The sequence below is a fragment of the Chenopodium quinoa genome, unplaced genomic scaffold (assembly GCF_001683475.1).
Source record: "Chenopodium quinoa cultivar QQ74 unplaced genomic scaffold, ASM168347v1, whole genome shotgun sequence".
In the NCBI taxonomy this organism is placed as follows: domain Eukaryota; kingdom Viridiplantae; phylum Streptophyta; class Magnoliopsida; order Caryophyllales; family Amaranthaceae; genus Chenopodium; species Chenopodium quinoa.
In genome coordinates this window covers 9,085,270-9,098,138 of record NW_018745024.1, presented here as the reverse complement: position 1 = coordinate 9,098,138, position 12,869 = coordinate 9,085,270, and the positions used below count along the sequence as shown (strand labels likewise).

General features: G+C 37.3%; 2 protein-coding genes across 2 annotated transcripts; one reads left to right on the top strand and one right to left on the bottom strand.

Moving 5' to 3' along the window:
- The first annotated feature begins 233 nt into the window (after nucleotides 1-233).
- On the top strand, nucleotides 234-1,246 carry LOC110708538 (protein MAINTENANCE OF MERISTEMS-like). The gene is made up of 3 exons (XM_021886677.1): nucleotides 234-502; nucleotides 583-1,008; nucleotides 1,092-1,246. The coding sequence occupies exons 1-3, from the start codon at nucleotides 266-268 to the stop codon at nucleotides 1,230-1,232; spliced, it is 804 nt and encodes a 267-aa protein (XP_021742369.1). The 5' UTR covers nucleotides 234-265; the 3' UTR covers nucleotides 1,233-1,246.
- Nucleotides 1,247-9,894: 8,648 nt separating this feature from the next.
- LOC110708908 (FRIGIDA-like protein 5) lies at nucleotides 9,895-12,224 on the bottom strand. Its single transcript, XM_021887133.1, has 3 exons — nucleotides 10,805-12,224; nucleotides 10,439-10,608; nucleotides 9,895-10,140 (listed from the first exon to the last, which is right to left on the bottom strand). The coding sequence occupies exons 1-3, from the start codon at nucleotides 12,222-12,224 to the stop codon at nucleotides 9,895-9,897; spliced, it is 1,836 nt and encodes a 611-aa protein (XP_021742825.1).
- Between the last annotated feature and the right edge of the window lie 645 nt (nucleotides 12,225-12,869).

Here is a 12,869-nt window from a genome sequence, read left to right as displayed (position 1 = left end):
GGTGGATAGGGCTGCGCTGTACACAGCGGCACTTGGTGTGTGGGATCACGGCGGTGTTAAGATCGCAGCAGTTTTGCAGCGATGTTTGCACCCCACTTCACGTAGGACGCAGGACACACAGCTGGCTGCATATGTTTTTCTTCTTCTCGGGTGTACCTTGTTTCCGGATAAGAGCGGAAACAAGCTCAGGCCACGCGACATAGTTGACGCGTGTGAGCCCGACAGATTAGGCCAGTTTTCTTGGGGGTCGGCTACATTAGCGTACATGTATCGCCAGTTAGGATTCTCGAGCCGGGCTGATGCGGCAGGTATCACTGGATGTATGACGTTGTTACAGACGTGGATATACGAGTATTTCCCGGCGTTTCGACCACACCGCGACCCGGTTCCTATTGGGGATGGCCAGCCACGTGCCTGTGCGTGGAGTCCGCGTGTCGAGAAGAAGTCCATTGACCGCCTGCGATCGATACGGTTATTGCTTGACAGGATGTCCCCATTAGAGGTAAAGTGTTTAAATTATTTCTACTTTTATAGTTTGATGTTTTTATTGTATGAATCTTACTAATTTTAAAAAATGTGCAGGTGAACTGGATGCCTTTCGGCCAGAACCCTAGTAATAGGGTACCCAGGACCCTCTACACGGGACTGATTCAGTATCGTGAGATCGTAGAGGCGTACATGCCGCAGCGCTGTCTTCGCCAGCTTGGATATGTCCAAGTTGTTCCTCCTCCACCAGCATGGCCCAGTAAGGCCGTCCGATCTGCGTCGTCGAAGGAGTACGTCGTCCAATGGCCGGCAAGCATGATTGGCACGTGGGAGCAGTTTCCAATGGTTGCCCGCATATGGATTGAGCAGCTGCAGCGGCCGCCAACTGGGGTGGCTGCCATGTGTGACCAGCACTACATGGAGTGGTACAACCGGCACTCGCACCCGAGGTTGATCAGAGACGTCCACCACGACGACGACGCCGATGATGATGATGTGCCACCGCCCACTGCCGTGGATGCGGTACGTCTCATAAAACATTTGTAGTTGTGTTTTTTTTCATATAATACGTCGTTATTGAATTTTATGTGTTTTGTTATGTGTAGTGGATGGGAAAGATGACGCAGTTGGGACACAGACTTTTTGAGGAGAGGGACAACATGACGACTGCAACAGGCAGAGCTGTTATTGATGAACTGGAACGGGCCCTTGAGCAGTGGCAGTGGGCGTCACAGAGAGATTATTGATATGTCGGCAGTGCATTTATGTAACATTTTCCTAGTTGTTTGTAAAAGTTAACATTATCTATTCTTATAATTATTATTTTAAGTTCTTAGAATTTGACATTATATTTTTAGTTTTTATAATTTTTATTTTAAGTTGTAATTAGTGGGCATACGAAAATTAAATACAAGTTCACATTTAAATGGGAAAACTAAATAGCAATAACAATAGAAGGTCACATAGAAAAGGCAACTAGATTGTTCCACTGCTGCACCCGGTCATGATATAGCGCATCCCAGCCCTCTACGCTTGCTGTACGAATGGTGTACCACGTTGGTATGATCGGTGGGACCGGAAAATCGGGTGACAGGTCCAGTCGGATGAAATGTCTGTATGACGGCCCCAGAAATCCAATAGCAACCTCTCTTACCGGTCTGGTGACGGTCTCACGCGAACACCAAGGCAGAACCGTGGTACATGGATAGTAAGCTCCACCATGCAAACCAAGGCCGAAATGCATCACTGCACACTTGTAGATGTTTGCAACGGCGAAGAGATCAAGTGGCGCGTCGAACCAATGATTTTGACCGCAACGTCCTCCTCCCCACCGGATACGCTGCAGAGACCTATCCAAGTCCTGTCCGTACACGTGGCGATAAACAACTCGGTTTGAGGCGATTTCACTGTACATCAACTGACGCACTAAACCGTAGTTGTCTTCACCCATCTGAAACACATCAGCCACAACCCGAAATCCGCAGTTACCATCTGCAACCACATCATTCCACCCGTCCAGGAACGGCATCATGATGTTAGGGATCCTGTCTTTATATGGAAAATGTTCAATGTCCATTCTACCTGTTGCACACATCAAAAAACACAATTAACAAGTCAGCAGAAAACTAAACAAACACTCTAAAAAGTAAATTAAACTAAAGTACCGTACCGGTGCCGGGCATATTCACCGACGAAGAAGTTTGACTACCACTTGATGACGATGTACGACCACGGCCACGACCACGACCACGACCACGAATATACTCAAACGCACTCCTTTCCCGCCGTGGTTGTCGGCCCCGTGGTCGCTCGACCCCCTCAGGTTCCTCATAATCCAAGCACGACGAGTTGAACATGTCATGAAGTACGTGGGTAGCACTACGAATGATTGAAGGGTGGCTGGAGGACACTTGGTCAAACATCGAACGAAACTGCTCCAACTCCTCCTGTTCACGGTTGACTGTCTGTGGAACAGCATGCTCTCCGATAACGAGCGTCCGCCAGAATGGATGAACCTGATCAACATGTAACGACGCCCTATCTTGCGTAATTACGCGGTGAATGGTGCATGCACAAGGTAGTCCATGAGTCACCGATAAAGCACATCCGCACCGAATAGCCACTTCATCACCCAACTCCCTCATCCTGGTGTGCTCGCTCAGAATCAACCCCAAGCAGTAGTGTGACACACGACCATGGAGAATCTTAAATATGAAATGGCTATACATCGTGCCATGTCGCCGTCTGGAGTCCTCGAGAGAGTTCTTGATGCCGTTCCTCTGAGTATCAATAGCCTTGTTTATTCTCCCGAACAGTGTATCCAAAGCAGAGGTGGAAGAATCAATCCAGTCCTTCAGAGCTCTATGAGCGCTCTCAACTCTACATGTAGTAGTGTTTCCAAAATGAAGAACTTGGTTTGTCCAATATTTGACAAACTTTTCCCTCTGAGGCACCCACTGCTGCATCACATAGTCTACGATTGCCGGGCACCATTGGTATGCATCCTTGAAGTTATCCAAGGCTCGGTCGTACTCTGCCTCCGTAGTAGCTTGCAGGATCTTCCGCCACTTACCATTTAACAATCTCTCTGCTGAATCTAAGTTCTTGTTGAAAAGGTTGTAGGCTTTGACTTTCACGCAGTTGTTGATGTGCCATGTGCACAGTAAATGACTCGACTCCGGAAACAGCTCCGCTATAGGGGCAAAGAGACCTCCCTCACAATCGCTGACGATGGCCGATGGCTGAACACTTGGGCCGATGTAATTTCTCAACTTCTCCAACACCCAACGGTAACTCGCAACCGTCTCATCCTTCATAACTGCATAACCAATCAAAAAGTTTTGGTTCGTTGGAGTCATCCCAACCATCTCAACCAGTGGAAACTTATACTTGTTTGTCTTGTACGTTGAATCGATCAGAATCACAGATGGCCAAGACGAAATCATATCAGCACAATCAGGATGCACAAGGAACAAATGAGTCACCTCCGATGTGTCTTCATCAGATTCAAACCAGTACAGGTAACCACGTGCTTGTGCCTGGTGTAGAAGCTGCTGGATAGGGTTCCTTCCCTCTGACCGTTCAAACCTCAATTTATGTCTGACGTTGTAGATGTGTCTTCGGTTTGGCTGGTCTTCAGGAAATTTCTCCAACACAGATGCTAATATTTTAGCAGGCTTCACTTGAGCATCACTCATTTCTTTTACAATTAGTTTCGCACCAGGACTTAGGCCACTTAACTGTCGATGACCCACTTCATATGCGATCATCTCATGGTTGTGATACCCCCATTTACCGTAACTCTTCACTTCCCAACCGTCACCCCTTTGCTGTTGTCGAACCTTTACTCTGAACTGACACCCACAACCTTTCCGCTTTGTATCAAACCGAATCGCTTGACTGAAATCTCGTTCCTCCCTTTTGCGATAACGGTCGCATCTCAAAATGCGATCCATTCTACCATCCCGTTGAGATTTATGAGTTGCTACTACTAAACAAAAACCTGATCTAATTGCAACATGTTTCGCCCAATCAACCGCTTGTTGAGCATCTTCGAACAGACCATCGTGTACAAAAATCCCACTATAATCATTTCCGTCTCCACCATAATCCTGCAACAATAACATATAAATATAATCACATAAGATTAGCTTAAATTAATACATTTGACACAACATTAGCACAAAAGCAAAAACAATAATAAAATATAAACAACAAACAAAGAAATAAAAAACATAAACAAAAAGTATTCAAAAAAAAAAAAAACAAAACAAAACACAAAAATAAAAAACATAAACAAAACTTTAGATTAAATAAAAAATAAAAACCAAAAAAAAACATAAACATTAAAAACATAGCGATCAAAAACACAAAAATCAAACACAAAATTTTACATTACATTTTAAAACAATTAAAAACAAAACAAAATAAAACCAAAAAAAAAACGAAAAAAAATTTTAACACAAAAAAAAAAAAAAAACAAAATTTAAATTAAATTAAAAAAAAAAAAATAAATAAATAAATGCAGTGGCGCCTAGCCAGGACGCCGCCACCGTGGCGATGGCGCCTGGCCAGGACGCCGCCACCGTGACGATGGCGTCTGGCCAGGACGCCGCTTTCATGGTGGCGGCGTCTTGGCCAGACGCCAATGCCACGGTGGCGGCGTCCTGGCCAGGCGCCATCGCCACGGTGGCGGCGTCCTGGCTAGGCGCCACCACTACGTTCATGGCGTCCCGGCAGGACGCCAGCCGCCAATTCGTGGTTTTAGATGGCTTCGTACCTCCTTTTCCGGCGTCAACGGCGTCTCTCCGGTGCATCTAGCCGACGTTGAGGGCTCTTCGGTTTCACTCGGCGATCCAGTCCTGCTCCACATTTTTGGTGAGTGAAAATTTTTATTTTCGGTAAAAATTAAAACAAGGGCAATAATGTCAAAATTTTTAAAAAATGTGGGCTTTATGTAGAAAAACGCGGGCGATGTTTAACAAGTCCCGTTTGAAAATGGGGATTTTTATGTGGGCGTGGCTGGTCACTCTGTGTGGAAGGGGTTACTCGAGTAATTCCTGGCCGAGTAATCCCTGGCCGAGTAGCCTCTGATTGAACCCCTAAAGTAACCCTTGACCGAGTAACTCTAGTCACCCCGCCCAATCGAGTAACCCCTGATCGAATAACCCCTAGATTAATCCCTATCTGAACCCCTCAAGTAACCTCTGAGGGAACTCCTACTACACGGTATGTCCAGCCATATACAAAAATTTGTCTTAAAAATTTATAAATTGCAAAGTGCAAATCAAATGACATCTCATTTAATAAATTTGCAAATTATTAAATCAAATTATAATTTAGTTAGTCAATAAAAATTTCTACAATATATGGAGTATATATTTTGACAATTGCTTTATATAGAATTGGGAAAAAGGGCGGAAATTTTTTTAATAGTGGAATGACATGTGGAGCTTTGCATATAGTGTCCTCTATTTTAGTATATATATATATAGATAGATAGATAGATAGATGGGTTTTAGGTTCTTTATTTATTTATTTTTTTGACACGTAGGTTCTTTATTTTCAATTAATCATGAGATGTCTTATTTTAATGCGAAGTAAAGTATTATGCTCAATTTAGTCAATTATATTTGAGTTGTCTTATTTACTTATGGAGTACTTCTTATAATTTCTTTTTTTTTTTTAAAAAAATCATTATATATACACTGTGTCTTTATTTAAAAAGTATGGAGAACATTTTTTTTGTGCAAATTCCTTTAAAAATGTCTAAAGGTGTGTTAAATTCAAAATTAAAATTTACGGAGTAGTTGACTTACATTAACCATAGCATATTGAGAGAAGTTTGACCAAAGGGTTGACCATAATTGGGATACTTCACTCCACATATTAGATGGTTTACGCTAATCTATACAAGTACTATATAGGGGTGTGCAGAAATGGACCTAGATCGGAAAATCGACCGGGACGGGTACGGAATTGGATCGGACCAGTTGATTCCGATCCGGTCTTCGGTCCTCACAAATTGGGGATTTCAGGTTTTCAGTCCGGTCCGGGTAAAAATCAGAATAGATCAGAAAGTGTATTTTTGTAATTTTTTGGGTGAAAATTTTAAATTTCTAAAAAATTTAGGTACAAAACTTGTAATTTATAAATTCTAGGTGCAAAATAGGAAAGCACGCAAACAAAAATCTGACGTTAAAAATGTATGTATATATTAAGATACTAAAATGAAAAAGAAAAATAGAAAAAAATGTAACTGGTCCATCTCGGTCCAAAATCGGGCCGGACCGGACCGGAATAAACAGGTCTGGATCGAAACTCGGACCGGTTGATTACGGTCTGGTTGGTCCTAATCCCCAAAAAAATTCGATTCCGGGTTTTGGTCAATTTCGGTCCCCAAAAAAATGAATAAGAAGTCATACCAATTTTGCTATCTAGCTAATAATTTAGCTCACTTATTCTTCTTAACTAGCCTTCTGGTCCGTGCAATGCACGGGTTATTCATATAAAATTGCATTAAGAGATAAGTGAGGAAATATCAATAATTATTATAGATTTATAGGGTATAATATGTAATCGGAAACATGATTAAAGAAATTAAAATTTTGGAACTTTAATCGAAAAAGAGGCTTAAATAGAAGGTAGAAGGGCTAAAATTAAAGAGAGAATAGGAAAAAGTTTAATTAAAAGGGAGAGATAAATATTAAGAGATGAAATGTGTATAAAAGATGAAGTATAAGTTTAATGAAAGAATTAGAAAAAATGGTGTAATAAAAAATTAATAGTGTAAGATGACATGTCGTGGCACTATGGTTAGAGAAGTGTAATAGAATGGATGAGGACATGTGTCTTTTTTAGTTTCTTGGTTATAGTTTTTAAATACTAAATATAGATATATTATAATTTAGATAATTAAAGTTTATAAATTATTTTCTTTAACTAAATCTAAAATAGAAGTATTTAACATTATTATGTATATAAAAAAATTAAAAGTAAAATTCATCTACATAAAATATATAATACATTAATATTCAACGTATCGACCCTGGACATCGCCTGGGCTAAACACTAGCTAGTTACAATGTTAAATTACGCGTGATTGCTAACGATAAATGTCAAATTGTCAAGCCTAAGGAAGAAGGCCCGAGACTGAAGGAGACCGGTTTGTGAGCAGTTGAAAACAAGTTCAAAAGAACGATTGGCAGAGTACTTACAAAGTACTTAAATCATCTTTTAATCTCATTGCTTCATTATTACACCACCCTTATTTTTATTTACAGTTTACTTGTATTTTTTATATAGTAAGGGTATATGTTAATGATTTTTTTTTTATTTTTTATTTTTTTTTTTAAAAAAATTTGCCTCTTTAATGCAATACATATACATTATCAAATCACACCCTAGCTACACTAACAATTTTATTAATTTCTTTTTAATAACAACGAACCCTAGATAAGTCTATTATGTTTAGGATTACGTTTATTATTTATGGTAAATTGTTTTATCTTTTGTAGGTTTAGGAAAATAATATGCAGAGTTCTACACGGTTTAGGTAACCTTTTGTAAACTATAAATATTAGCCAAATTCATCAATACATGTCAAGCAATTATATTTTTCATTACAGTAATATTTTACAAAAAGATAAAATGGCCGATGACTTTCTTGAAATGCTATTACAATGGCCGAAATCTTCATTGCCGATCTCATCACCGGCAACCCAAGTGAAAGGCAAAGAGTCGAAATCTCTCCGTCAAAATCTCAAACAACCTTTGTCATCACCACAAAAACCTTCCTTGAAAGACTCGTTATATTACGAGAAGTTGGAGAATACAAAATGTAAGTTGCAACAACAAGGACTTCGAAAATGGAAGAAAGAAGATATGTTTGATTAGTGTGAGTGATCTCCCTTCACAACCTACTACAAGTCGAAGAAAGCAAAACAAGTTTAAAGAAACGAGCTTAAGAAATCGTAAAGAGTTAAGAGAGGTCAAGAATAATAATGGCTCGTCAAATACTTGGGTGTTGAACAAACAATGTACTAGTGATACTACGGTACGTCAAGATAAAGAACAAGATTATGGTACTCGGCCACCGGCAACGAATTCAAAGATCAAGATTAAGTCATGGAACAAGTGAATTGAAGAACTAAAGATGTATCATCATCTAAATTAATTTCTTCTACTAGGATTGAGGTTGATGAATGGTTGAATAGTGGCTGTTGTTGAGTAGAATGTCGTTAAATAATATCGTTTTATGTATCATGTACTACTTTTTTCTGTTGAACGAGATTATGATGTTTACTGCCTTTTGTATTAATATTGTTATTATTATAATTATTATTATTATAATAATTAGTTTTATTATTTTCATTAGTATTATTACAATCTTAGATATGCACGCGCATAATAAGAAGTGTATTATACTTTCATTAACCATACAAATTGTTTACATATATACTTTGTACATACTTGGAGATAATAGTGCAATGCATGGACAAAGTTGTAAGATATTTTAAATAGTATTTTTTTTTTAACAAAAATAATTTTTTCTACTTTAGTAAACAATAGGAAAATTACATATTATAGAAACAAAGAAAAAAAAAATACAATTTTGAGGTAACTTTAAGTCTTTATCAACTGTTACTAGCTACTATTTGTCATCATAACGATTACACATCAATAGGGTTCGAAAAACCAATAGGACAACCTCAGATATATAGCTAGATTTTTAACCAAAGAAACACCATGATTAGCGGTGTCAATTGCCTTTCTTGATAATCTTGTACTTTGAAATATGAAAAGGAGTAGTGCTAGCCTACAAATTAAAAAAAAAAAAAAAAAAAAAAAAAAAAAACTCATGTTATATTCAATTCATAATTCTTATTATTTAACTAAGATAAATAAATATTGACAAGATAAGATTACCATTGATTTTTTTAGGGATTGGATGCAATTTATTTTAAGGAAGGGATTAAAGGCAGTTGAAGGCATAGAATGTGGAAATAATAATAAAAATAAAAAATAAAAAAAACTGTGAATGCTTTTTTTTTTTTTTTTTTAACAAAAGTTTTAGAAGATTTTGTAATTAAGAAGGATAACTTCATTGGAAAAAAAAAAACAATTGAAAAAGATTTTTTATTGGTATTTTTGTCAATAGAATTTTCCCAATAAACTAAAGAATTCTCTTTAAAGATTAACACATATACAAGTAACCCCTTTTTTTCATTAAGTAATACTAAGGGTTTGTTCTCATATGTTTATTTTCAGTTCCGTTCAGCTTCTAATTTCCTTCTCTTATAAAATATTCAGCTCAGTTCAGTTCAGTTCAGTTTAGTTCGGTTCGGTTCAGTTCAGCTTAGTTCGATTCGGTTCGGTTCAGTTCAGCTTAGTTCGGTTCAGTTCAGTTCAACTGAGTTTATTCAATGAGAACATGCCCTAACTTTATGCATAAACATTATACAAGTATATTTTTTTATTTAAAAAAAAAACATTATACAAGTATAAAATTTTAGTGAAATAATTAGCATGCGGTCTCCATTACCATGAGATTACAATCTGACCAAAAAAAAAAAGGTGAAGTCCAACTACATACTTCTCTCTTCCTATTTCTATCTACCAAGTGCTTTTAAAATACTTTAAAAATTGTTATGTAGTCGCAATTACATATAAATATTGCACTAAAATGATAACAAAATAACAAAATCATATTGGATACATTATTTATATTCATACTGTTTGTGTTACAAACGTGTGAAGAAGTATATATAGACGTAAGAAGAAATTCATGGATCAAATATTTTTGAGTTACAAAAAAACACAAGTCAGAGCATTTAATTCATCAGTTTGCATCCACCTAAACTAAACTCGAACCAGATTAAGGCGCTACTTGTACTTGGTGATCGTTCCCTACTTCTCTATTTTAGGACGCTTTTGTAGCTGTTCTTGACTTGCTATGGAATCACAGGAGCTTGCACTGCGTTTATTATTAATCCAATGTGTTAGAGCACCCGCCTTCCTTTCTTCTTTCGCCTTTAACAATTCTTCAATGCGCGATAATAGGGGTTCAGGTGGGAATCTAGACTCGAGCTTAAATGTTGCAATGCAGCTAGTAACATCTCGAAGAATGGATAGTTCCTTATCAATAGCTTCAATCTGTAAACAAAGGACCAAAATTAGCCTCATGCTATTCAAGCAAATGAAAGCCAAAAGGGGAAATTCCCTGTTTCTCGTGGTGAGAAACGAAATTTGTTTCTCATGGAGGCATTTTCGTGACTAAATCAACAACTTTTTCAATATTGCAGGCTCTACAGTTGAATAAAATTGAAAAAGGTATTAATTTATTTACAAAAATGCCCATGAGAAACAAATTCGTTTATCACCTTGAGAAACTGGGACATCCTAAGACAAAGTAATAATATATATGATCGATTACATTGTTAATGGGTAGTACCTTTGGAATAAACGTTCCAGCTTTCCGTTTCTTATTCACTTTTTTATTAGACATGTCCAAGTAATTTTCCAGCAAAGGCTCGGGTGGAAATTTATCTTCCAACTTAAAAATACAAATGCACTTGACTGCTGTAAGCAACTTCTTTTTTTGAATACAAGACTTGATAAGTCCTGTTCAATGAAAAAAAAAAGGTTAGTACGAGTATAAGTCTAAAGAACAACAAACGGGCACATAGATGAACAAACGTGGTTTAACTACTTAAGTAATCGTAATTGTGAACAAAGTGTGGATATCAACTAAATTAGCTTAGTCAGAGTCGTTAATTAAATGTGATATACCTAGGGGATAATGTAGATATATGCATACCTGGAATCTTATCTGAAAGTCCTAATGCACTGCATAAACTCGCTAGCTGCTCAAGCCGATAGATCTTAACTCCACGATAAAATGAGCCAAAAAAGGTAACAAGATCATCTGCATTAAAACAATTAGCTAACTTGAACGCAGCTACAAACTGCAAAAACCCGAAATTATCTGTTGGAGTTATGTTCTTGGCGGCCTTAAGAGTAAAAGCTAAATCCCTCGCTTCCTCTTTGACATTATCCATAATTGGAGGTGATAGTTTCATTAACTGCTCCAACAACAAAATGCAACTATCTTTATAAATTGTGGTAGTATCCTTATCTGAGAAATTTTGGTGGAATGTTCGAGTGACTTTCATAACAAGTTTCCCTGGATCAGGAGCATATCTAAGAGCATCCAATATCTCTTTAGGTAATATTGTTTTCGCCTTCACCTGGTCCGTTATACAAAATCCCAAAAACAATGCATCCATTTTAATGCAATAAGAACGTATTTGTTCACCACCAATGCTTAATGATGAGGAAAAAAATTTTGTACCAATGCGCTTCTCTTCATACTCTTGTGCTTGACAATTAGAAAGTATTTGATGCCCATCACATTTTAGTTGATCATTGAGCTTGTTCTCTTTCGACTCGATCTCCAACTCTTTAGCTTGCAATTGCTTTCGTTCCAACTCCATAGCTTTAGCATCCTCTAACGTTGACTTCTCTTTCGCCTCTAACATTTCACCACGCTCATCAATTTCCTTCTCTTTCAACCCTAACATCTTCTCTTTAGACATTAACATTGAACTTTGCTCATCATTCTCCTTTTCCTTACGCTCGAGCGCAAAGTACAACTCATCCATACCATTCATATCCTCCTCAAACTTTACCTTTTTTTGTTCCAACACACTCTCCTTCATACTCAACTCCTTCTCTTTAGCATCCAATGCTTCGCCTCGCTCACTCATCACCTTCGCCTTCAACTCCATCTCCTCAACACGATCCTCCACCGCCTTCATCTTCTCCTTAACCCTCTCGAAACCCTCCTTACACCGTTCACCAAGTAATCTTTTCTCCAACTCCAAAGACTCGCGCAACTCTCTCACTTCCTTTTCTCTCAACCCAACACCGTCGATTCTCTCACGCAACGACTTCTCTTCGGAATCCAACTTCTTCTTCCATAACTCAACCTCCTTTCCTAAATTATATAACTTTTTTCTAGTCATATCAATTTCCCTCTCTTTCGCCTCGACTTCCTTAACTCGCTCCTCGAACGAGTTGTGGATCTTAGCGAAAGAACCCTGGAGTGTACGCCATTGCTCACAAAGTGAAATAGCTGAATAGGTGCGAGTTTGAAAATCAGTGAAAGTTTCGCCGAGTTTGTGAATAACTAGTCTAGAAGACTTAAGGTCTTTTGAAGTTTGATCAAAAATTGACATGATTGATCAAATTTAGGACAGAAAATTTAAATTGAAGAACAATGATTAATATACTAAAATTTTGTAAGGAATACGAAGAAAGGTAGTACGTAGCTATAAACAGGATTTGATTTTGGTAAAATAAAAGGAAACAACTAAGACCAGATAATTATATAATACGGTGAGGTCGGTGATTGGGCGAATTATAATGTATTAGGATTACTCTTTTTTATAGAAAGTAATATTGTTTACCCTTTTAATTATCACCTCCTATAATATATCCGTGTCAATACACTGCACGGATGTATTAATTTCCTAAAGTAATGTTAAAATTTCTTTTAATTTCTCTAGCTGTTGAAATCTTACTATAAAATTTAAAATATCTGATTGTTTGATTGGTATTGATTGAAGCTAATACATCCTCCATGTCAAATAATAATAATAATAATAATACCCCACTAATTTCTTGTAAATTAATTGACTTTATAGGTTATTTTAATAATAATAATATCCTCCTTTTTCATGTTGTCTTTAATGAGATATTACATGGCTATTGATGTTTTAGACCATGTTCAATTCACCTTTAAAAAAAAAAAATCATTCAATTAAAATGATTTTAGTTCATTACAAATAAGTTTAGTTGGGTAAAAATAATTTAAGTTTAAT